Here is a 26,582-nt window from a genome sequence, read left to right as displayed (position 1 = left end):
TCTTACCGGCTTTCCCACTGATTTACCTCTTTCCTCTTTTTTTATTTTTTATTTTGCTGCAGTACTAAGAATTGAACCCACGGGCATTTTACTACAGAGCTCTATCCCTGTCCCTTTTTATATTTTTTATTTTGAAAAAAGGTCTCAATAAGTTGTGAGGCTGGTCTTGAGCTTGCAGTCCTCCTGCTTCAGTCACCAGGATTATAGGCATGTACTACTGTGCTCCCCCCCACCCCCATGCATTTTCTTTGGGTATTAGGAGTCAGTATCTTCCTTTAAGTTCCAGTTGGAAGTTGTCCCAATTCCCTTAAATATCATGACTGCATGTACAAAAGTCCTTATTTCTATTAGTTTTTTTTTTTCCAAAAAGATCTCAATCTAAGAAGATACAAAAATATTTTAAAGTGAGCTGTGGTGCTACATGTTTGTAATTCTGGTACTTGAGAGGCTGAGAAAGGAGGATCACAGGTTCACAGCCAGACTTGGCTACTTAGTGAGGTCCTCTGCAACTTAGACCCTGATTCAAAGTAAAGAATAAAAAAAAATGGGGCTGGGGGTGTAGCTCAGAAGTAAAATGCCCCTGGGTTCAATCCCCAGTACCAGGGAAAAAAATTTTAAAGTGTATATTCAGAATACATTTTGGTTTTCCTTGTTTTCAGAATACTGCCTAACAAAGGTATAGCCACACGTGGTCATAGCCAGCCCTTTTCTTGCAGTCTTCTAGCCCTTCTAAGGAGTTAGAAAAGTTTTTATTCTTTATTTTGAAACAGGGCCTTACTGAGTTGCAGAGTGCCTTACTAAGTAGTTGAGGTTGGCCCCAAACCAGTAACTTAGCACAACGCTCAGTAACTTTTAATTGAAACAAGCAAGACCTTGTTTAAAAATAAAAAGGGCTGGAAATGTGGCTCGGAGATAGAATATATGGGTTCAGTCCTCAGTATGAAAACAAAATACCATTATAATTCAGTAAAATGAGGCCGGGTGTGGTGGCATATGCTTGTAATCCCAGCATTTGGGAGGTGGAGACCCAAGGATCACAGTTCTTGGACAGCCTTGGCTACTTAACGAGGCCCTTTGTAACTTAGTGAGACACTGGATCAAAAACTAAAAAGACAAAAAATGGGGCTAAGGATGTAGCTTGGAGGTAGAATGCCCCTGGTTCCATTCCCAGTACCCCCCCCCCACACACACACACATCAGTAAAATGGCATACAATTTATAATAGGTGGGGAATGAGGTTGTCAAACTTGTACATATTTAATTGGAATACTGCAACTCTACCTGGGCACAGTGGCACACACTTGTAATCCCACCCAATTTAGGAGGCTGAGGCAGTAAGATCGAAAGTTTGAGGTCAGTGTGGACAACTTAATGAGGCTGTCTCAAATTAATAGCGTAGGAAGCCAGGCATGGTAGCACATACTTGTAATCCCAGTACTTGGGAAGCTGAGACAGGAGGATCCAGATTCTTGGCCAGTCTCAGCTACTTAGGCCCTCTGCAACTTAGACTCTTGTTTCAAAAAAGAATAAGCTGGGCATGGTGGCGCACGCTTGTAATCCTAGCATTTTGGAGGTCGAGACTGGAAGATCATGGCTCATGGATAGCCTCAGCTACTTAGTGAAGCCCACCACAATTTAGTGAGACCCTGCTTCAAAATAAAGAATAAAAAACAGGGCAGGGGGTGTAGCTCGGAGGTCGAATGCCCCTGGGCTCCAGACCCCCCAAAAATATTTTTTAAAAAATAAAGAATAAAAAAATTGGACAGGAGGGTGTAACTTGGAGGTAGAATGCCCCTGGGTTCAAACCCCATTACCATACCAAAAAAAAAAAGATTAGAAAGCAGGGCATGGTAGCCCATGCTTGTAGTCCCAGTACTTAGGAGGCTGGGACAGGAAGATCGCAGGTTCAAGGACAGCCTCAGCAAGTAGTGAGACTCATCGACCTAGTGAGACCCTGTTTCCAAATAAAAAATCAGTTTAGGGGTGTAAGCTCAGAGGTAGAATGCCTCTGGGTTCAATTCTCAGTGCCACATACACAAAAGGAGTAGAGAATGTGGCTCAGTCATAGAGCACCTCTGGATTCAGTTATTTTCTAGGATAGGAGTGGGGAGCAACTCTGAAGCTTTTATTTGACCTTATTTAACACATTTCTCTCAACTTTGTATATATCTGTTTTTGTTTTTGTTTAATATTAATCAGCTTCTTTCCCTTCTTCTTGAAAGGAACTTTGCCTAAAATTTATAAGTTGTATATTTTCTTTTGGTTTACTCATTTTATAATTTAACATTTTATGATACTGGATTATAAAATTATCATAAATCCAGTATATACAATCATAATGCAAGGCTTTTTCATACCTAATCAGATAGGAAATGGTATACATTCTGAGATCCTGTTAATCAAATGATCGTGGAATAAAGTTTTATAAAATATGTGAAGTCTTCTAGTTTATTTTATTAGTTTCATTTTTGTTTTAATATAGAAATAAAGCCTAGTGTATTTTGTAGTATTGGGATATAGAAATGAGAGATCTTGAATCTGGGTGTGATGGCGCACGCCTATAATCCTAGTACCTGGGAGGCTGAGACAGGAGGAACACAGGTTCACAATCAGCCTCAGAAATGTAGTGAGAGCCGAGCGTGGTGGTGCACACTTGTAATCCCCGCGCTTGGAAGGCTGAGACAGAAGGATCACACAGGTTCGAAACCAGCCTCAGCTACTTACTGAGACTTTCAGCAACGTAGTGAGACCCTGTTTCCAAATAAAGTATAAAATAGGTCTGGGAGTATAGCCTGGAGGTAGAAAGCCTCTGGGTTCCGCTCCCAGTACCACCAAAAAGAAGAAGAAGAAGGAGAAGGAGAAGGAGAAGGAGAAGGAGAAAAAGAAGAGTAGTGAGGCCATCTGCAATTTAGTGGGACCCTGTTTAAAAACAAAGAAATAAAATAGGGCTAGGGGTTTAACTAGAGGTAGAATGCTCCTCCAGCAACACACATACAGAAAAATTCTTGAGTAGAGCTTATGCCATCTTCTTTATTTATACTAAGTGAAATACTTTTAATATAGAACATGGTTTTGTGAACAATTTAAACTTTTTGTGCTGTGCTAAAATAGAAGCCAAGCCAGTTAGGGGGGCACATGCTTGTAATCCCAGTACTTGGGAGGCTTAGACAGAAGGGTCATGAGTTCAAAGCCATTCTTAGCAACTTAGTATGGCTCTCAGCAAATAAAAAATAAAATAAAAAATAAAACAGGTCTGGGAGTATAGCATGGAGATAGAAGGCTCCTGGGTTCCATCTCAAAAAAAAAAAAAAAATTGATGCCAATCCACTTAAGTATCTTGAATATAATTATCTTAATCCTTTTTGCTTATTTGTTTTGTTAGTTTTCAGGGCCAGGGCATTGAACCCAGGGCTTCACACAGGCTAGGCGATCAGTCACTCATCAAGAGCTGTATTCCCAGTCATCCTGCTCTTTGCTTTTTTTTTTTTTTTTTAAACGTGTAATTGGTACAAGAGATTGAACTCGGGAGCATTCTATCTCCGAGCTACACTGCAGCCCTATTTTTTATTTTTATTTGAAATAAGGTCTTGCTAGGTTATTGAGAATCTCATTACTTGCTGAGGTTGGCCTCAAACCTGTGATCTTGTCTCAGCCTCCCAAGTACTGGGTTTATACCACCACGCCTGGCTTCATCATGCTGTTTTCTACACTAATTCTCATCAAGGTTTTTTCTTCCTTTTGCCCTGAGCTATACATCCCTAGGCCTTCCACATAATTTACTAATACAGGTAGGGAACTTAGAAATCACATAGTTCAGCCCCTCCTTATTTTGTTCAAGACATTGAGAATCAAATTATTTAAGTGATTTGCCTACCATTGCCTTTCTTCATGGAAGCATAAGTGAAACTATTCCCCCACTTTTACATGGAATCATTATTTGAAATGACTAGTGATTTTCAAGTTCTCATCCCCCCCCCCCCCTCGCTCACTCTCATGTGGTACTAAGGATTGAACCCAGAGGCATTTTGCCTCTGGGCTACACTCCCAGGCCCAGCCCTATTTTTAAAGTTTTTTGTTATTTTTTTTGTGTGTGTGTGGTTTTTTTCCTTTTTGTTGTTGTTTATTTTAATGTGATATTAGAGATTGAACCCAGGGGCATTCTACCTCGAGTTATACCCCAGCCCAATTTTTTATTCTTTATTTTGAAACAGGGTCTCACTAAACTAAGAAGCTAATGCTGGTCGTGAACCTGCAATCCTCCTAGTTCAGCCTCCCAAGTACTGAGATTAAAGCCTACACCACCACACTCAGCTCAAGCTTTCTTCTAATAGAAGAGAGAGAGAGAGAGAGAGAGAGAGAGAGAGTGTGTGTGTGTGTGTGTGTGTGTGTGTGTGTGTGTGTGTAAGTAACTCATCCAGTCTACCTCTGGGCTATACCCCCAGATCTATTTTATTTTTATTTGCAACAGGGCCTCACTAAGTTTCTGAGAACCTCACTAAGTTGCTGAGGCTGACTTTGAACCTGAGATCCTCCCAAATATTGGGATTACAAAGTACACCACCACACCCAGCTCAAGCTTTCTTCTAATAGAACTCTGTATGTATGTGTGTACGTACGTACTAGGGATGGAACCCAGGGTCCTTCTGCCTCTAGGCTATACCCCTAGATCTATTTTATTTTTATTTAAAACAGGGTCTCACTAAGTTGCTGAGAGCCTCACTAAGTTGTGTTGAGGCTGGCTTTGAACTTGTGATCTTCCTGTCTCAGCCTCCCAGGCACTGGGATTATAAGCATACACCACTCCACCCAGCTAATAGAACTTTTTTTTTGCCCTAAAATAATCTCATCTTGAACTCCAAGTTATAAAATAGAAACATACTTGAGAGAACCCAGGTCTGAAGCTCTGTCCAAACAAGTACAAGTAATTTATAGGAGCTTTAGGACTCTAGAAACCATTCATCTAAGTACTTATTTCTTAAATTTATTGTTGTACAAATTGATTTATTCATATTTTGATCAAAACTAGCAAATAGCGATAGGCATCTGCAAGTAATAATAATAATGATAATAATAATGATAATAATAATAATAATAATAAAATAGACACAGAACAGTGAAGTCAGAAGCTGGGCATGGTAGTGTATGCCTATAATCCCAATACTTGGGAGCTTGAGACAGGAGAATCCCAGAGTTGAGGCCAGCCTCAGCAACTTAGCTGTACTCTGTTTCAGAAGAAGGACTATGGGCATAGCTCACAAGTAGAATGTCCTGGATTCAACCCCCAGTACCAGAAAATAAAAATAAAACAGAATGAAGTATTGAGCCATGATTCAAAATAACAGAAAACTATGGAAATAAATGCTTTGTTTTTGTATATTCCTTCTAGACAGTTTGAAGCCCCTAGAAGTTATTTCACTTTTGAGTTATTTATAATATATGAATTGGGTTTTAAGCTATTGAAAATATTCTAGAAATTCATAGCTGGAATTCTCAATAAGACCCTCACCATCAAGGCTTTATATAATTTTTCTTGAACATAGAATCCAAAGAAATTGATTAAAAATGGGTTACTGAGCAGCTCATATACTATGATTGGATTTTAACAAGCCAGGAATAATATTCATGACATTAAGTCTGACTTGATTTTCTTTCATTTATAGGAAAAAGCTCCTCTATTTCTGAAGAGAAAGGTGAATCTGATGATGAAAAACCAAGGAAAGGAGAAAGACGATCATCCAGGGTCAGACAGGTAACTCACATACCTTAGAAGTATCTGTTCACCTCTTGAGTAATGCTTTGGATATATCCTCCTCCTCTTCCTTCTCAAACTAGTGTTTGTATGTTTGTTTGTTTGCTTAATGTGTGGAACTAGGGGCCTTGCACAGGGCCTCACACATGGTAGGCAAGTACTCTTTTTTTCAGTACTGGGGATGGAACCCAGGGGCATTCTACCTCCGAGCTACACCCCCAGCCCTATTTTTTATTCTTTATTTTGAAACAGGTTCTCACTGAGATGCAGAGGGCCTCACTAAGTAGCTGAGGCTGTCCGTGAACCGTGATCCTCCTGTCTCTGCCTCCCAAATGCTGAGATTACAAGCATGCCATGGCTCTCAAACAGTATTAAAGTTAGTGTCTTTCTAGATTTTTTTTTTTTTTTTGGTGGTATTGAGGATGGAACCCAGGGACATTCTACTCATGAGCTACACCCCCAGCCCTATTTTTTATTCTTTATTTTTGAAACAGGGTCTCACTGAGTTGCAAAAAGCCTCACCAAGTAGCTGAGGCTGTCAGCGAACGTGATCCTCCTGTCTTAGCCTCCCCAATGCTGAGATTACAAGTGTGCACCACCATGCCTGGCTCTGTCATCTTTTTTTATGTTACATTATGTTTACTTAGATCTGCTGACCTTCAGATTTTTTAAGTGGATATATCATTAGACAAGATATGTCATAATTATTTATTTAAATCCCATGGTGGCGCACACTTGTAATCCCAGCATTCCAGAGGCAGAGACCAGAGGATCACAGTTCACGAACAGCCTCAGCTACTTAGCAAGGCCTTTTGGAACTCCCATAAAACCCTGTTTCAAAAATAAGAGACCAAAAAATAGAGCTGGGATTGTAGCTCTGAGGTAGAATGCCCCTGGGTTCCATCCCCAGTACCGCCAAAAAAAAAAGGTGCATGATGGCTAAAGATGTAGGTTTGTAGTAGAGTGCTTGCCTAGCATGTGTTAGGCCCTGCTCAAGATCCCTAGTTCCACAATAAAAAATGTATGTGTCGTATAATTAAGATCATGCCAAAGAAAAGACAGGACAAAAGTAAAAAAAGGAGCCAGGTGTGGTGGCACACGCTTGTCATCCCAGAACTTGGGTTTAGACGGGAGGATCACAGGTTCAAAGCAAATCTCAATAACTTAGTGAGAACCTCGGCAACTTAGTGAGAACCTGTTTGAAAATAAAACAATGAAATAGTGTTGGGGGTGTAGCTCAGAGGTAGATTGCCCCTGATTTCAATCCTCAGTACTGCAAGGAAAATAAATACGTGTGATTGCATACATGTGTGTGTGTAGCTAGGAGTGTAGCTCAATGTTAGAGTGCCCTGGGTTCAATTCCCAATACCACAATAAAAAAAAAAAGAAGAGAAAATATATATACCAAACTGATACAAATAATCATATTAAATGACATTTGGCTAGTTCTTCCCCTACTTTTTAGATGTTTTGTTCTGTGTGTGTGTGTGTGTGTGTGTGTGTGTGTGTGTGTGTGTGTGTGTAGTACTAGGGATGGAACCCAGGGACATTCTACTTCAACTACACCTCCAGCCCTATTTTTTTATTCTTTATTTTGGAACAGGGTCTCACTGAATTGCAAAGGGCCTCAAGAAGTTGCTGAGGCTGGCTGTGAACCCTGATCCTCCTGCTTTGCCTCCCAAATACTGAGATTACAAGCATGTGCTGCCACGCCCAGCTGTTTATTTTTATTTTAAAAGTTTTAAGTTGAAAAATGAACTAGAAGCCAGGTGTGGTAGTACACACTTGTAATCCCAGTACTAGGGAGGCTGAGACAGGAAGATCGCAGGTTCATGGCCAGCCTCAGCTACTTAGTGAGGCCTTCCACAACTTGGTGAGACCCTATTTCAAAATAAAGAATAAAATAGGGCTGGGAGTGTAACTCGGAGGTAGAACGCCCCTGGGTTCCATCTCCAGTACTGCAAAAAAAGAAAAAACACTAGAGCCATGTTGATGCATGCCTATAATCCCTATACTTGGGAGGCTGACAACTTAGTGAGACCTTCAGCAACTTAATGAGACCCTGTTTCAAAATAAAAGAGCCAGGCATAGTGGTGCATACCTGTCTTAGTACTGGGGAGACTGAGAAAGGAGGATCACAGGTTTGAGGACAGCCTCAGCAACATAGTGAGACTCAGCAACCTAGCCAAGACCCTGTTTTAAAACAAAAAGTAAAAAAGGCTGGGGTATCTTGTAGATAGAATGCCCCTGAGTTCAATCTCCCTGTACCACAAAATTAAAAAATAGGACTGAAATATGTGTAGCTCGAAGGTATCTAGCCCTGTGTTTAATTCCCAGTCCCAAAAGAAAAAAAAAAGGACTATAAGCAGCGTCATTATTATTTTTTCTTCTGGTCAATTTGATTCCCCTAAGGAGCCTATATTAATCATAATTATCTATTGTCACACTTCTGTATATGTTGCCAAAAGTATTTATCACTGAATTTCTCCTTCCTAGGGGTATTTCATCAGATACTTTTATCTTTTCTGTTGTGAACAAATATTTTTCAAGCCATTATATATTTTTTTCTTTCAGGCAAGGGCAGCTAAACTCTCTGAGTGCAGCCAAGCTGCTGAGGAGGAAGAGGATCAAGAAACACCTTCTAAAAATTTGAGGATCAGAGCAGATAGAAATTTAAAAACAGAAGAGGAAGAAGAGGAGGAAGAGGAGGAAGAAGAAGAGGAGGAGGAGGAGGAAGAGGAGGAGGGACAAAAATCTAGGGAGGCACCAATCCTGAAACAGTTTGAGGAAGAGGGAAAAGAGATGCCTAGAGCAAAACCAGAGGGGGCGATTGATGAGAAACCCAAAACCATAGGATCCCAGGAGCAGGAGGGGTTAGAGAGAGGAGGGCGAGTTACAAGATCCCAGGAAGAAGCTAGAAGAAGTCATCTTGCCAGACAGCAACAAGAGAAAGAGATGCAGATAGTGTCTTCCCTTGAAGAGGAGGAAAGAGAAATAAAATCTTCACAAGGTTTAGAGGAAAAATCACAGTCCCCTTCCCCTCCTCAGCTGACTGAAGATTTAGAGAAGGCTCCTCTCATGCTACAGCAAGAGCAAACTGTCAGTGAGGAAGAAACTCCCCCACCTTTACTTACCAAGGAAGCATCTTCTCCACCGCCTCGTACACAGCTCCAGAGTGAGGAAGAAACAGAGGCCATGGAAGGCCCAGCTCCCCCTGTTCTCATTCAGTTGTCTCCTAATACAGATACTGAGACCAGAGAGGTTTTACTGTCTCAGCATACTGTCCAGTTAGTGGGAGACCTGTCTCCTTCATCTAGTCCTACAGACACCAAAGCAGAATCTTCAGCAGAGAAAGTGCCAGAAGAGAGCGTCCTGCCTCTAATTCAGAAAAGCACACTGCCTGAGTACTCAACCCAGAAGGGTCTTGAAACTGAGCCAGAAAAATCTGCTCAGCCACTCCCTCTAAAAACGGAGGAATTAGCACCAGCCAAAGGGATCACTGAGGAATCTCTGAAACAACCATCTTTAGAACAGAAAGAAGGCGTAAGGGCTTCTCATACCCTTTTCCCAAGCCACAGATTGAAACAGTCAACCAACTCGTCCTCTAGCCGGTCCTCCTCCTCTTCATCCTCTAGTTCTAGATCCAGATCTCGCTCTCCTGACAGTTCTGGCTCTCAGTCCCACTCGCCTCCGAGATCCAAGCAGAGAGATGTATCCCAGGCACATGTTCATGCCAACCCTCATGGTAGACCCAAGATGGACTCCAGATCAACATCAGAGTCACGGTCACGTTCCCGATCTCGTTCCCGTTCCCATTCCGCATCAAGCGGCAGCAGGAAAGTGAGTATACGATAATCCTTCATACCTTTATGTTTTGTTTGTATCCCAGTGTTTTTCAACCCCAGAAGATCCAATTGTCATGATTTCTAATAGGAATAAGAAAAGTCACCAGCTCATTGACTACCCTCATATCCTCATTCTTGAATCTTTTTTTTCTTCTTCTTTTTTTTTTTTTTTTTTTTTTCTTTTTTGGTGGTACTGGGGTTCCTACCTCCGGGCTACACTCTCACTCAGACCTATTTTATACTTTTTCTTATTTGGAAACAGGGTCTCTTAAGCCAGCACAGCTGGCTTTGAACCTGTGCGATCCTCCTGTCTCCGCCTCCCAAGCGTGGGGATTATAAGCGTGCGCCACCACGCCCGGCTTGAATCATATTTTCAATTCATTGATCCCTAACTGAGGCCCTTGTTCATTCTGACTCCCTTTGATTCTGAAGAATATTGGATCCATTTTTTCATCTCCTCTATTCGATGTAAACTTCTTGGGGCTATGGACATGATTTTGTGTGTATACCGATACTAAAAAATTATTCCGCCATAAAGAATGAAATTGTGTCATTTTCAGGAAAATGGATGAAACTAGAGGCCTTGATTTTGAGTGAAAAGTGAGACTCAGAAAAGTATCATGTTTTTCTCTCCTCTCAAAGAAGCTAGAAGAGGGGGTGGGCAGGAAAAGTTGATGCCATGAGTAGAAGGGGGACCAGTAAGGTAGAAGGGGATCAGAGAAGGGAGGAGGAAAGGGTGGGAGAGGTATTGAGGAGTGAAAGTATCAAATTACATTTTTATGTATGTACAAATAGGGCACAGTGAAACCCATCGATATCTATAAATAATATGTACTATAAAAAAGATCCAACCTATGAATTATGTTAGCCTAGTTAAAAAACTCAATGGTCTATCTTCTCAGTATATACCACCTGCATGTGACACACACACACACACACACACTCACTCACTCACTCACACTCTCTCTCTCCAGTATGTTATAAAGTAATTTTCTTTACTGTATGTTTTATTTTCTTCAGTCTCTGAGCCCTGGAGCCTCCAGGGACAGGAGCACCAGCTACACTAAAACCAAAGATCCCTCTTCTGGTCAGGAGGTTGCAGCTCCATCAGCGCCACAGCTGCAGGTCCTTGAGCCAAAGGAGAGGACGTCCACCTCCTCATCCTCTGTCCAAGTGAGGCATCTGAGCCAGCCTGAGCCAGCCGAGAAGCATGTGACCCAGAGGTTACAGCCTGAGCAGGTAGGCTGTTGTGATCCCTCCCTAGAGGGAGACAGAAGATTAGGCATGGTTTCTCTTTTAACTATAAAATTGAAAAGTCGATCTGGACAAGGCTCAAGAGAAATGTATAGGGTTGGGGATCCCTGTGAATCCTACTTTACTCATTTCTAATTCTCTGGTTCATGAAAGCTCTACCTGAGGCTGAGCACCAGGAATCTCTTCTTCAAGGCTCTCAGGGTTAGTTCTTCCTCAGAACTCTTCCTTTTTTTTTTTCTTTCTTTCTTTCTTTTTTTTTTTTTTTTCTAGTACTGGGGATGGAACCAGGGGCATTCTACCTCTAAGTGACAACCCCCCAGCCCTATTTTTTATTCTTTATTTTGAAACAGGGTATCCCTGAGTTGCAAAGGGCCTCACTAAGTAGCTGAGGCTATCTGTGAACCACAATCCTCCTGTCTCAGCCTCCCAAATGCTGGGATTACAAGCATGCACCAACACACCCAGCTAGAACTCTTCCTTTTATCTGCCCAAAGGATACCTTTTCTCACTTCTCTCAAGAAAAGAATTCTAGATATTGGGGAAGAAGCTGAGATAGAATGTATTCAGATCCCCAGGACCCCCCTCCCCCATAAAAAAATTAAGATAAAATGAGCCAGACATAGTGGTGCATGCCTATAATCTCAGCATTTTAGGCTGAGACAGGAGGATAATGGTTCACAGACAGCCTCAGCTACTTTAGTGAGGCCCTTTGCAACTCAGGGAGACTCTGTTTCAAAAAAATAAACAATAAAAAATAGGGCTGGGGGGTGTGGTTCAGAGTTAGAATTCCTCTGGGTTCCATCCTTATACTGAAAAAAATAAAATCTAATTTATCTTTTTTTTTTTTTGGTGGTGCTGGTGATTGAACCAGGGTCATTCTACCTCTTGAGTTACACCCCCAGCCCTCCTTTATTTTTTATTTGGAGACATGCTTTTATTAAGTTGCTAAGGCTCTCACTAAATTGCTGGGGCTGACCTCAAACCTGGGATCCTCCTGTCTCAGCCACTCCCAAGTGCTGGGATTATAGGCATGTGCCACTAGAATTTCTAAAAGTAACCTATCTTTTTTTGTGTGTGTATGGGTCTGGGGATGGAACCCAGGGGCCTTCTACCTCCAAGCTACACCCCCTGCCCTATTTTTATTCTTTTTTATTTTGAAACAGGATCTCACTAAGTTGCGGAGGGTCTCACTAAGTAGCTGAGGCTGGCCATGAACCTGCGAACAGCGATCCTCCGGTCTCAGCCTCCCGAATGGGATTACAAGTGTGCGCCACCACGCCTGGCTAAAAGCAACCTATCTTTAAGCCGTGTTCTATTTTATGTCCTAAAATGAAACAGCAAAGATAAAAAGGACTCTGTGACAGAGCTAGTACCATGTACATCTTACCCTGCCTTTTTTTGTATGTGTGTGGTATTGGGGATTGAACCCTGGAGCATTCTACCTCTGCGCTACACCCCCCAGTCCTATTTTGTTTGTTTATTTGTTTGTTTTTGTTTTTGCGTTACTGGGGATGGAACCCAGGGGCATTCTACCTCCAAGGACACGCACAGCCCTATTTTTTATTCTTTATTTTTGAAACAGGGTCTCACTAAGTTGCAGAGGGCCTCACTAAGTACTGCTCAGGCTGTCCGCGAACTGCTATCCTCCAGTCTCAGCCTCCCAAATACTGGGGTTACAAGCATGACCCACCACGCCTGGCTTATTTTTTTTTATTTTGAAATAGGTCCTTACTAAGAGGCAGATGGGCCTCGCTAAGTTGCTGGGGCTAGCTTTGAACCTGTGATCCTACTGTCTCAGCCTCCTAAGTACTGGTTACTTTGCTTGTTTTCAGTTCCCGGTTGAAGAAAAGGATATAAACAGATTTAAATCCTCTGTTGTCTCTGTTTTTGTTGTTTCCTGACAGGTGAGCCCAAAGAAGTGTGAAGCTGAAGAGGCAGAGCCACCAGCTGCCACACAGCCTCAAACCTCAGAGACTCAGACCTCAGAGACTCCTCAGCCAGAACCAGAAAGGATTCATCATATTGTGTAAGTGGCAACTCTCAAGTAGGGTTTAACTACAAGTGTGGGATAGTACTTTGCTCCATGAGGTTCTTTGACCAAGTAAGCAGTCCTAGTTTTCTTTTAAAACATGAAGGCAGAGCCGGGAGTGGTGGCGCACGCTTGTAATCCCAGCATTTGGGAGGCTGAGACCTGGAGGATCGCGGTTCACGGACAGCCTCAGCTACTTAGTGAGGCCCTCTGCAACTCAGTGAGACCCAGTTTCAAAATAAAGAATAAAAAATAGGGCAGGGGGTGTAGCTCAGAGGTCAAATGCCTCTGGGTTCCATCCCCAGACCTGCTAAATAAATAAATAATAAATTAATTAATTAATTAATTTTAAAAAACATGAAGGCAGAGTTTTATCTGGAACAAAAGCTAGCCTTCAGTTACTATGGTGGGAATTGCCACCCGAACTCCTAAAGTAATCTGAAAAGAGGTATTCAAGGACCGAAGGAAAACACAGTTGAGATCCAACCAAAATAGCAACCCCTTGAAGGAGCAGGCCATTGAGGCTTCAACTCAAGACACTGTAAAGGCATTGATTCAGGGAGTCTTAAATCAGTTTTTAACTCATATTTATCGGCTACATTTGAAATTACACAGTTTGATAAGGGATCTTTTTATTTATTTATTTATTTATTTATTTATTTATTTATTTATTTATTTGGTGGTACTGGGGCTCCCGGATGCCCTTCTACCTCTGGGCTACACTCCCAGGCACCTATTCTTTATTTATATTTTTATTTGGAAATAGGGTCTCTTTAGCCAGCACAGCTGGCTTCGAACCTGTGCGATCCTCCTGTCTCTGCCTCCCAAGCACGGGGATTATAAGCGTGCGCCACCACACACGCTTGATAAGGGATCTTTAAAGAATTAAGGATCTTTAATGAATGGCTCAGCAGGGTATTGTTGCTCCCTTATTGCTACCTGTCCATTTATCAAGCACAGTCTATCCTAGTTAGCTCTTTCAGCAATTATGAAGTTCCTATCAAATTGGACTTTTATTCCTAGACTCCTATGACCCTTTGATTGATCTTACAATTAATGTAAGATTTTTAATCCTAGAAACCTCAAGAAAGGGCCGGGCGTGGTGGCACAGGCTTGTAATCCCAGCGCTTAGGAAGCTGAAATAGGAGGATTGCACAGGTTTGAAGCCAGCCTTAGCTACTTAATGAGGCTCTTAGCAACTGAGTGAGACCCTGTTTCCAAGTAAAGTATAAAATGGGTCTGGGAGTATAGCCCAGAAGTAGAAAAGACCCTGGGTTCCACCCCAGTACTTTCTACTACCAAAAAAAAAAAAAAAAAAACCCTCAAGAAATATTCTTTATATCAAGTCAAATATTAAGTTACTGAATCAAAATTTCTGGCTTCAGAGTCTCATGGGAAATGAAAAACTGAATCACTGTGGAAATAAGATTGCTTGGCTTTTATGTATTTTTATTATTTATTTATTTATTTATTTATTTATTTATTTTTGCAGGTCTGGGATGGAACCCAGAGGCATTTGACCTCTGAGCTACACCCCCTGCCCAATTTTTTTATTCTTTAGTTTGAAACAGGGTCTCACTGAGTTGCAGAGGGCCTCACTAAGTAGCTGAGGCTGTCTGCTAACCGCAATCCTCTGTTCTCAGCCTCCCAAATGCTGGGATTACAGGTGTGTGCCAACACGCCCGACTTTTGCTTAGCTTTTAGACTGGGAATTCTGACTGCTTTGGAGAGTGTACTGTGTGAACAGTTGGCCTCAAGTTGTTCCATATTTGTTTCTATGTCATTTTAACACTAATAATACCAGTATTCTTCTCTAATTTAATAGTATGATAATTTGTGCTCTTCTAAGACCTTCAGACTATCCTTTAACTCTGATTTTTGGAGGGATAAGGGCAGGTGACATGATTTAGTTTTTCATTTCCTTATGACTAATGATAGTTTTATATTCCTTAACGTAGTCTTTGCCTTGTGATAGAGATAGTAACCCTTGTTACTGTCTATTCTCATATTCTTACCTCTTCTGCCATCTTGTGGATATTATGTTTTTGGTTTGGCAAAAGTTGCTCTCCTTCCTTTGAAAAAATTTACCTTTTGGGATGGGTACATTATCTTTTGGAAAAGGGTTTTTCTTCTAGGACCATAAAATGAAAACTCAACAGATTCTGGAAGGTGTTCTGAATTCCTCAGCTACACCATCGATGAGGAAATGGGGTGACATCTTTCCTTTCATGTGTGTGTGATTCAGACATTATACCCGTCCTTCCCCATCTCACCTGTTCCAGGAAGGTACATCATGCCTTTTGTACACTGGCCGTTTTAAAGTGGGTATTGACAACTTGTTACAAATTGGGTCTGAGAAACTGCTTGCTATGCACCTTAGAAGCAAGTGATTTTTTTGAACAGTTCCTTGTTAGTCTTAAAATTCTGTTAGTCTAGCTCGGCATGGTAGCATACACCTGTGATCCCAGTACTTGGGAAGCTGAGACAGGAGGATCACAGGTTCAAGGACAGTCTCGGCAACCTTGCAAGACCCTGTTTCCAAATAAAATAAAATAGGCCTGTGGATGTGGTTCAGAGGAAGAATGCCCCCTGGGATGAATGTCTAGTACCACCAACATTTTTTTTTTTTTTAATTCTGTGGGTTTATAAGATCCTAGCAAAGCTGGGCATGGTGGCGCACGCTTGCAATCCTAGCATTTGGGAGGCTGAGACAAGAGGATTGAGGTTTGAGGACAGCCTCAGCTACTTAGGCCCTTTGCAACTCAGTGAGACCCTGTTTCAAAATAAAGAATAAAAAATAGGGCTGGGGGTGTAGCTCAGAGGTAGGATGCCCCTGGGTTTATCTATAGTACTGCAAAAAATAAAATAAAATAAAAAATATATAAATATAAAAAAAGATCCTAACAACAGAGAAGCCTTTTGTTGTAAAGCACCTTTATTTCTGAATTTTCCCATTCGAGGCCAGGGCAACTAAAGCTTAGCGTCATATATGGAATCTCTCTCTCCAGGTAAAGATGTGAGTTTTACTTAACAGAGATAATGTAATCATAATGATTCTGACAAGGTGATAGGGAAGTGGCACCATGGGCAAATACTGAGAAGGTCCATTGTTGCCGAGGCAACCTTGAGTTCAGCTGCCTATAGACTAGAAATGCAGTCTGCACTCAGGAAGAACTCAGACACATCCCTCTTACCTGCTTTCTTTCTTGCCTGCCAGATAATCTATTCAGCAGCCTAACAAAAAGACATGCCCAAAGGCCTAAACTCCATAGACTGTTCTAGCATTGAATTTGGTAAGTCAGTGTTTGAGAAGTTTGCCTACATTTCAGCTGATTCACAGCACTCCTCCTAGTCACCTATCCAGAATACTAGTGTTCAGCCTGGTGTCCCTTTAGAGCCCTGGCCAATTTTAAAAGTGGGTTCAACAATATTAAATGAAAATGCCATGGCTTAACTTTGGTTTTCCTGTCTGTCTCAACAAGAATTCACATGACTAAAAGCAGTAAGATGTTTGGGAAAAAAACAACAACACAAAATAACTGAGCCAGGAGGATCACAGGTTCACAGCCTGGACTCAGCAACTTAGTGAGACCTTGTTTCAAAATAAAATAAGCAAGGCATGCTGGCATATGCCTGTAATCCCAGTACTTGGGAGGCTAAAACAGGAGGATTCCAGGTTTAAGAATAGCCTCAGAACGTAGTGAGACCTTATTTCAAAAATAATAAAAATAAGATGGGTGTGGTGGTGCATGCTTGTAATCCCAGTACTTGGGAGGCTGAGACAGGAGGATCCAGGTTTACAGCCAGCCTCAGCTACTTAATAAGGCCCTCTGCACCTTGGTGAGACCCTGTTTCAAAATAAAGAATAAGCTGGGTGTGGTGGCGCACGCTTGTAATCCCCGCGCTTGGGAGGCAGAAACAGGAGGATCGCACAGGTTCGAAGCCAGCCGCGCACGCTGGCTTAGGAGACCCTGTTTCCAAATAAAAATGTAAAAATAGGTCTGGGAGTGTAGCCCGGAGGTAGAAGGGCTTCCAGGAACCCCAGTACCACCAAAAAAAAAAAAAAAAAAAAAAAAAAAAAAAATTGGGTTGGGTATTGGGTATGTATCTTGGAGGTAGACTGCCCCTGGGTTTAATGACAGCACCATTAATGATATAACAGTAACAATAAGAAGAAGAAGAAGAAGAAGCAGCAGCAGCAGCAGCAACAGCATTTGGTGACGCATACTTGTAGTCCCAGTATTTGGAGTTTGAAATTTGCAGAAATTGTGAGCACTCAGTATTTGGGAGACTGAGACAGGAGGATTACAGGTTCAGAGCCAACCTCAGCAACTTAGCGAGGTTCTCAGAAACTTAGGGAGACCCTGTTTCCAAATAAGAAATAAAATGAGCTAGAGATGTGGCTTGGATGTAAAATACTTCTGGGTTCAATCCCCAGTATCCAAAAATAGGGCTGGGGTATAGCTTGGAGATAGAATGCCCCTGGTTTCAATCTACAAAAAGAAAGTACCACAAAAATAAATAATAATAAAAGCTGGGCGTGGTGGTGCATGCTTGTAATTCTAGTACTTGGGAGGCTAAGACAAGAGGATCGTGGGTTCACGGCCAGCCTCGGCTGTTTAGTGAGGCCCTCTGCAACTTGGTGAGATCCTATTTTAAAATAAAGAATAAGTGGCCAGGCGTGGTGACACACATTGTAATCCCAGCGCTTGGGAGACTGAGACAGGAGGATCGCACAGGTTCGAAGGCAGCCTCAGCTACTTAGTGAGGCTCTCAGCAACTTAGTGAGACCCTGTTTTCAAATAAAGTATAAAATAGGTCTGGGAGTGTAGCCCGGAGGTAGAAAGCCCCTGGGTTCCACCCCCAGTACCACCAAAAAAAAAAAAAAAAAAAAAGATAGGCTAGGGATTTAGCTCAGAGGTAGAATGTTGCTGGGTTTGATCCCTACTTTCACCAAAAATGAAGGAAGTAAGGAGGGAAGGGGACAAGAAAAAGAAAGTAGGTATAAAGTTATGGGCAATATATCATTTGGTAGTTAATTCAAAACTGAATTTTTCTAAGCACATTCTCTTTATATACAGACTAGCAAGCAATAGCAACTTCAGTCTCTGTACCCTGCATATTCGTCCTTTTGGCTTTATAGGAGAAAGGGTAGAAACAATATGGTGGTATAATTGATACTCCCCAGGAAGCCTACAATGCCAGTATCTCAAACTCTGTAATTTTAGCAAAAGCATAATTTGTTGTCATCAGTAGAGTTTCACTGAGACATACCCTCCCAAATCATACTGTTCTTAATTATCTTGGAACTAGTAAGCTCATGAGGGTATCAAGTTCCAATATTTCTTATTAAGTTTTCCTATCAGATCCTCAGCTTCTCATGAATTTTCTATAACTAAAATTTAAACATAGATGCCTATAGGAATTTCTTTTTCATTAATTTTTCTGAATCTCATTCATTTTCACATATGAACTGTAATACACTGTTATTAACTTCTCAGTAGTTCCATCCTTTTCTTTTGGGCTATAAATGCTTTGTATGCTGTTTAACTATAGACACCTATCCCCGCCCCTCCACTTCCCATACAGTTTTATATATTTTTTAAAGATTTCAGGAGTATTTGTGCAAGGACTTAAAGGGAGGAAGAAAAGGGCTTTATGCCTAAGAAGGTTGGGACAATTTCAAGGATTCTTTATCATCTGCTGAAAATTAAGTCTTGTGAGTTACTGGATCCCACAGAACTGGTCATCTGGATATAGAAGACACCTCCTGTGTCTTAGGAAGGCCAAAGAGAAAATGGTAAAACTATATAATATATAATTTTATTTTATTATATTCTTGGAAAAAAAGAGATAAAGATGCTAGTAATTGAAAATCTTTCAGGAAGCTACTTCTGGAGAGGCATTTTAGCAGCAGAAAATATTTTAGGATAGTGGATATACAGGGGACATTTTGAAGGTAACATTTTTCTGGGGTAGTGCTCTCTGTGGGGATTCCAACCAAAATTTTCAAGAGAAGTTTTAGGTCAGCCAGGCGTGGCAGCACACACTTGTAATCCCAGCATTTGGGAGGCCAAGACAAGAGGATTGCAGTTTGCAGACAATCTCAGCTACTTAGTAAGGGCCTTTGGAACTCAGTGAGACCCTGTTTCAAAATAAAGAATAAAAAATAGGGCTGGAAAGCCGGGCGTGGTGGCGCACGCTTGTAATCCCAGCATTTGGGAGGCTGAGACAGGAGGATCACACAGGTTCGAAGCCATCCTCAGCTACTTAGTGAGGCTCTTAGCAACTAAGTGAGACCCTGTTTCCAAATAAAATATAAAAAAGGTCTGGGAGTATAGCCCGGAGGTAGAAAGCCTCTGGGTTCCACCCCCAGTACCACAAAATTAATTAATTAATTAATTAAAATAAAATAGCCAGGATCACATGCTTGTATGTAATCTCAATACTGGCAAAGCTGAAAAAGAGGATCGCAGGTTCAAGGACAGCCTCAGCAAGTAGTGAGAGTCTCATCAACCTAGAGAGACCTTGTTTCAAAATAAAAAAAATATATAAAATAGTGCTAAGAATGTAGTTCAAAGGTAGACTGTCCCTGGACTCAATCCCCAATACCACCAAAAAAAAAAAGGGAAAGAAAGAAAAAATAGGGCTAGGGGTGTAGCTTGGAGATAGAATGCTCCTGGATTCAGTCCCCAGAAAACACACACACACATACATACAAGAAAATATTGTTATCCATAGTTTACAGACTAACAAACATACAGAGTAGATCAAGAATTAGCCAGTATTAGCCTAGCGAGGTGATGCATCCTTGTAATCCCAGTACTTGGGAGGCTGAAACAGGAGGATCTCATAGGTTCAAAGCCAGTCTTAGCAACTTAGTGTTTCTGTTTCCAAAATAAAATAGAAAATAGGTCTGGGATTATAGAGTATAGCCTGGAGTTAGAAAGCCTCTGAGTTTCCTCCGGGCGTGGTGGCGCACCCTTGTAATCCCCGCGCTTGGGAGGCAGAGACAGGAGGATCGCGCAGGTTCGAAGCCAGCCACGCGCGCTGGCTTAGGAGACCCTGTTTCCAGTTTCCAAATAAAAATGTAAAAATAGGTCTGGGAGTGTAGCCCGGAGGTAGAAGGGCTTCCAGGAACCCCAGTACCACAAAAAAAATTTTATATATATATAAAATTTTATATATATATATACACACACACACACACATACATACATATGCGCCGGGCATGGTGGCATACGCTTGTAATCCCCGCGCTTGGGTTCAAAGCCAGGGGTGAAACCCAGAGGCTTTCTACCTCGGGGCTATACTCCCAGACCCTTTTTTTTTTTTTTTTTTTTTTTTTGGAAACAGGGTCTCATGAAGTTGCTGAGAGCCTCACTAAGTAGCTGAGGCTGGCTTCGAACCTGTGCGATCCTCCTGTCTCAGCCTCCCAAGCGCAAGGATTACTAGCATGCGCCACCACGCCTGGTTTTATTCTTTATTTTAAAACAGGGTCTCACTGAGTTGCAAAGGGCCTACTAAGTAGCTGAGGCTGGCCGTAACCCTGCGATCCTTCTGTCTCAGCCTCCCAAACGCTGGGATTATAGGCATGCACCACCACAACTGTTATGGTGAAATATGTTACGGTGTGGGGATGTTATGGTTTTGTATTATGGACCCTGTTAGGGTCCCAGACACAATTTCTGTCAAACCACAACAAAACCCAAAACACAGGGGGGAAAAAAAACAACAGAAAACTGTGGGTTCTTAATCCTGAGTTTAGGATAAGTGTACATCGCTCAGACACTTGCTGAAGATTTAAAGAAGTTTATTAAAATGATAGAAATACAGAAGATAGTTACAGCCCCATGTCAGAATGGCATGAGGGGGGTGGTCTGAGCCAATTCACCACCTGCTAGCCACTCTTAAGTTCAGAGTTCTCACCCTTATATTCAGAGCAAACAGGGACCGTATATGAAAGGGAACTTTTTTTTTGGTGGGGGGGGTTATACTGGAGATTTAATTTATAGGTGCTCTACCACTGATCCATATATGCAGCCCCTTATTTAGTTAATTAGTGGTACTGGGCTTGAATCCAAGAACATTCTACCTCTGAGCTACATCCCCAGACCCTTTTTATTTTTCATGTTGAAACAGGGTCTTACATGCCGTTGCATCATGGCGCATGTTTGTAATCCCAGCATTTGGGAGGCTGAGACCGGAGGATCACAGTTTGTGGACAGCCTCAGCTATTTGGTGAGACCCTATGCAACTTAGTGAGACCTTGTTCCAAAATAAAGAATAAAAAATAGGGCAGGGTTTTGTAGCTCAGAGGCTTAATGGATGTGGGTTCCATCCCCAGACCCACACACACACACAAAAAAAAAAAACAGGGTCTCTATAATGGCTGAGGCTGTCCTTGAAGCTGTGATTCTCCTGTCTTACTGAGACAGGCGTGCTCTGAGACAGTACTGAGATTGCAGGTGTGTGCCACAGTTGGCTTCCTTTTTTATTTTGAGACAGGGTCTTCACTGCTTGCTGAGGCTGGCCTTGAACTTGTGATCCTTTTCCCTTAACATCCCATGTCGATGTAGGCATGACCTACCAGACCCCTCCAGAAAAGAGCTTTTTTGTGTGTGTGTGGTACTGGGGATGGAACCCAGGGGCGTTCCTCCTCTGAGCTACACCCCCACTATTCTTTTATTCTTTAATTTGAAACAGGGTCTCACTGAGTTGCACAGGGTCTCACTAAGTTCAGCCTCTCAAATGCTGGGATTACAAGCTGAGGCCACCACACTCAGCTCGTCGTGTGTGTGTGTGTGTGTGTGTGTGTGTGTGTGTGTGTGTGTGTGTGTGTGTTACTAGGGATGGAACATAGGAGTATTCAACCTCTAAGCTACACCCTAGCCTTTTTTTATTTTTAAACAGGGTCTCACTAGGTTGCTGAGAATCTCACTGAATGCTGAAGCTAATCTTAAACTTGTGATTCTCCTATTTCATCTCCCAAGTACTTGGATTTACAGGTGTGTGCCATTACAACAGGCTTATTATTATTATTATTATTATTATTATTATTATTATTATTATTTCTTCTCCTCCTCCTCCTCCTCCTCCTCCTCCTCCTCCTCCTCCTTCTCCTTTTTTTTTTTTTTTTGCCATACTGAGGATTGAACCCAGGGCATTCTACCTCTGAACGACACCCCCAGCCCTATTTTTGTGTTGGGGGGGGTACTAGGGATGGAACCCAGGGGCTGAGAGCCGCACTAAGTAGCTGAGGCTGGCTTCAAACCTGTGCAATCTTCCTGTCTCAGCCTCCCAAATGCTGGGATTACAAGCGTGCACCACCACGCCCAGCTTTTATTTTTTATTTTGAAACAGGGTCTCATGAAGTTGCAGAGGGCCTCACTAATTATTTTTCATTATTATTATTATTTTGGTGGTCCTGGGAATGGAACCCAGGGTCTTTCTAACTCCAGGCTCCACTCCCAGACCTATTTTATATTTTATTTGGAAACAGGGTCTCACTAAGTTTGTGAAAGCCTCACTAAGTAGCTGAGGCTAGCTTTGAACCTACGCGATCCTCGTGTCTCAGCCTCCCAAGTGAGGGGATTACAAGCGTGTGCCACCACACCCAGTGGGCCTCCCTAATTAGCTGAGGCTGACCAGGAACCTGTGATCCTCCTATCTCAGCCTCTCAAGTACTGGGATTACAAGCATTAGCCACAACACCCGGGCCTGCTAAGAGAACTTTTAAAGTAATATATAAACATGACCACTTTAGCATTCTATTGGTATTGGTATGTAAGTTTGTTTTGTTTTTGTTTTTGTTTTTTTGTTTTTTTTTCCTACCTCCAAGCTATACCCCCTAGCCCTATTTTTTTTTTTTTTTTTAAGTGTTTCACTGAGTTGCAAAGGACCTAAATAAGTATCTGAGGCTGTCCTCAAAGCACTATCCTCCTGTTGCGGTCTCCCAAATGCTGGGATTACAAGTGTGTGCCACCATGCCCAGCTATAAGTTTGGGATTTTATTTATTTTTGTGGTACTAGTGATTGAACCTAGGATCATTCTACCTTTGAGCCAAACCCCTAGCCCTACTTTATTTTTATTTGGAAACAGGGTCTCACTAGGTTGGTGAGAGTCTTACTACTGGCTGAGACTGTCCTTGAATCTGAGATCCTGCGGTACCACCACGCCTGTCTAAATTTAGGGATTTAATTGGTAAGAAGAAATTTCATTCCTGTCTAAAAGCTCTGGTGTTAAAAATGAGATACTCAGTTGGGCATAATGGCACATGCCTATAATTCCAGTGCTTGAGAGGCTGAGACAGGAGGATCACAGGTTCAAAGCCAACCTTAGCTTTTTAGTGAAACTCTCAGAGAGCTGAGACCGCTTAGTGAGACCATTTCCAAATTAAGAAAAAAAAGAAAGAGAGCTGGAGGTCTAACTTGGAGTTAGAAAGCCCCTGGGTTCCATCCCCAGAATAAAAAAAAGAGAGATACTCAGAGCCAGGCATGGAAGCTAAAATGGGAGGATTGCAAGTTCGAGGCCAGCCTGCGCAACTTGGCAAAACCCTGTCTCAAAGTAAAAACCAAAAAGGGAGGCCAGGTGTGGTAATGTATGCTTATAACCCAGCATTCGGGAGTCGGAGAACAGTTCGCAGACGGCCTCAGCTATTTCACGAGGCTCTTCACAATTCCATGAGATCCTGTTTCAAAAAATAAAAAGACTTGCCGGGCGTGGTGGTGCACGCTTGTAATCCCCGCACTTGGGAGGCAGAGACAGGAGGATCGCGCAGGTTCGAAGCCAGCTGTGCGCGCTGGCTTAGGAGACCCTGTTTCCAAATAAAAATGCAAAAATAGGTCTGGGAGTGTAGCCCGGAGGTAGAAGGGCTTCCAGGAACCCCAGTACCACCAAAAAAAATAAATAAAAAGACTTTAGAAAATAGGGCTGGGGCTGTAGCTCGAAGGTACAGTATCCCTGGGTTCCATCCTGAGTGCTGCAAAAAGGGGCGGGGGGCTATAGTTCGGTAGTAAAGTACCCCTGAGTTCAATCCAGAGTACTGCAAAAGGAAAGAAAAAGAAATACTCAAGAGTTGGGGGTAAATAAAGCACTTGCCTAGCATACTTATACAAGGCCCTGGTTTCAGTCACTGACTGCAAAAAACAAAAACAGCTTTTGGTTAAACCTATGCTGCCATTAGTTTACAAAAGGAGCAGTTTTGCAAAAAACAATAAGCATTTTAAGTATCTACTGAGTCCTTTTTGAATTCTCAGGGTCTGTCTGGTGAAGATGCCCGTAGTTGATATTTTTACTTCATTCCCAGCTACTTTCTGTTCAAATGACCTTCCCTGTTAGCCCCTCTCTCATCTCTAGTGTCCAGTCTACTTCATGGCCCTCAGCTGGAGTTCTTGCTCCAAGAAATGGCCTTCAAGCTTCAGCTATGCAAGGCCCCATTGCCCTCTTTATCCTTTTCCTTTCTGGCTCCAGAGAATCCTGGGGCAGAGCAACCTTATTAAAGACGCTGTGTGAAACAAAGTTGTCTGTCATCTCTTCAGAAACACCCACCTTCCCTCTACTGATACTTTAACAAGGACCCTCCTGCTCATCCCAGGGAACAGGCTGGTGGCAGGGTAACCATGGTCCTTGCCAGGGTTGAGCAGCCAGTTCTCATCCCATCTCCCCACCCTGAGCATTTGACTGGTTTATTTGGTTTCAGTGTTCCCTGCCTTGCTTCTGGGTAGAGGGTGATGGGCCCATTAAAAAAATTGCTCAGGCCCCTCCATTCTGTGGAAAGAGTAGGGGATTCAATTATCTTTAGTTATTTTTAGTTATTATCTTTACTTATTTAGGATTATCTTTAGTTATTTTTCAACTTTTACTTTATCTTCTTTAATAATTTTTCACTCCCAACCCTGCTGTTTCCCTTCCTTCCATTCTCCGGAGTCTTCCAATCAAACAGCTGTAACTTTGTAAGTCCTCTCCACCCTGCCCCCTCCCTCATCCCTGGGGAGACCCGGAGGGAGCTCACCTCCCCCAGCCCCTCTAGCCCCACAGGGCTAGGCCTCAGTAGCTGTTGTAATCTGAGAAAAGAAGGAAAAAGGCCAAGCCTCCTGAGCCAGCAGTCGCTCCCTGTGGCCTGCCAGAGGATAAGAACCTTGCTCACTCAGCTCCCTCCCTCTTTTCTTTCCCCTCCCCTGCTGCAGCAGGGCCCTCCCCCAACGGCGCACACGGGCTGCTGGGTAAGTGGCAAGATGGCTCCCCTGCATGTCTCCGGCTGATCGCTGCCGCTCCGCCAATACAATAGAGCCAGCCACTACCAGCAGCCTGGCCCTCGTCCTCCTCCTTCTCCAGGGAGACCAATCCAGCCGAACTCGGGGTTTGCCGTGAGGACTTAACGCTTATCTCTTAAAGCCAGATCTATTTTAGCCTCCTCTCACCACCACCACCTTTCCTTCCATTTACCATTTTTTGGATCCCCAGTTGCTGCATCTCGATTTTCTCTCTCTGGATCGGGTGGCTGGGGAGGAGGTGGTGGGATCTTGAAACAAGGAAGGTGGCTTTTTGTTTCGTTTTGTTTTTTAGGATTTTTTGTTTGGTTTTTGTTATCTCTTCCATTCCAGAAAGGGATAAACAGCACTTCCAGGGGGAGAAAAAAAATCATGTTATCAGAAAGCAAAGAAGGGTGAGAGCTTCACATTTCCATGTATCCCTTTTCCCCACCTCTCTGGCTCACCTCCTCCTCCTCCTCTTCCTCATGGCTTTCATTCCATCTTGCGTTTGGGTTTGTTTTCAGTCATCCTGCTTCCCCCCTTTGTCCTTCCTGCCCGACTTCTAATTGGCCCTACTTGCCCTCTGTGTGGGAAATAGGCTTTTTAAAAATATGGAAGCCTTTTTTCTGAATTAAAGCAACTGAATCGTGTTTCTGTGGGAGCCTGTTAGCCGGGGTACAGGCTTGACTCTCCCCTCCCCCTAACCTGTGCATCCCTCCCTGGCTGCCCTAGGGAGGCTGTACTGACCTCTGAGGCAGCCCGTTAGGAATGCCGAATTTTGAATTTTCTGGTAGTAGTGATCAGCCTGAGGAGGGTAGGCCTCTGAACTCTTGATAGGATTATTTTTGCCCAGTACTTGGATATTAGGAGTGGGGATAAAATTAGAAATAGAAATTAGAGATGAAGACAGAAAACAAAGATGGAAAGATAGTTTACCTCGAGTGATTAAGAGTAGAGGAGTGGGTTCAGTTGTTGGGCATATGGTGCTGGGGAGGATGCGTCCTGAGAGACCTTCCCTATTTATCTCTTTGGGAAATTGGATTGAGGGAGTGGGAGAAACTAAGTGAAAGTGGAAGGTAATAACAGTTTCTACACCTTTCAGCAGGTAAAAATGGCCTGGTTCTTCTCTGAGCTTTCACACTCTGTTCAGCAGTTTTGGTTTTTTCTTTTGGAAGAGAGAGGACCCTTGTTGAAGCTTGACCTCTCCATCAGCCCTGCTCTTCCTGCAGCCCCCACCATTTTCGCTGGACCAGTGGGTCAGCAGGGCTTCACTTACTAAGCAGTTAATTAAACACAAGCTCGAGATCATTTGCCACAGCCGTGGTCGTTTTTCCTGTCTTTGTAAGGAATCAGGCTTCCCTTAGTTTCTCATGCCAGGTAAGGGTGCCTGTGGCCTGTGCGTATGGAGGCCACAGTGTTGTGGACCAATCACAGCCCCTTCAGAGGGACT

General features: G+C 42.6%; 1 protein-coding gene across 5 annotated transcripts in view; it reads left to right on the top strand.

Annotated features, from left to right (window-relative positions):
- The window catches only part of ACIN1 (apoptotic chromatin condensation inducer 1), a gene marked incomplete at both ends in the record, with an annotated part of 55,906 nt that overhangs the window by 17,252 nt on the left and 12,072 nt on the right, over window positions 1–26,582 (top strand). For 4 of the 5 annotated variants that reach the window (XM_080707724.1, XM_080707723.1, XM_080707722.1 and 1 more), the window contains 4 exons: window positions 5,661–5,749; window positions 8,324–9,589; window positions 10,615–10,833; window positions 12,753–12,874. In XM_080707724.1, coding sequence (XP_080563850.1) covers window positions 5,661–5,749; window positions 8,324–9,589; window positions 10,615–10,833; window positions 12,753–12,874 — 1,696 coding nt within the window. Of the gene's footprint in view, window positions 1–5,660; window positions 5,750–8,323; window positions 9,590–10,614; window positions 10,834–12,752; window positions 12,875–25,127; window positions 25,247–26,582 lie in introns of those variants that run through there. The other variant, XM_080707725.1, reaches the window with a different exon arrangement.

This window comes from Muscardinus avellanarius (assembly GCF_963383645.1).
Source record: "Muscardinus avellanarius genome assembly, chromosome: 12".
NCBI lineage: Eukaryota > Metazoa > Chordata > Mammalia > Rodentia > Gliridae > Muscardinus > Muscardinus avellanarius.
Note: the sequence above shows the minus strand (reverse complement) of the source record. Positions and strands in the feature narration are given on the sequence as shown.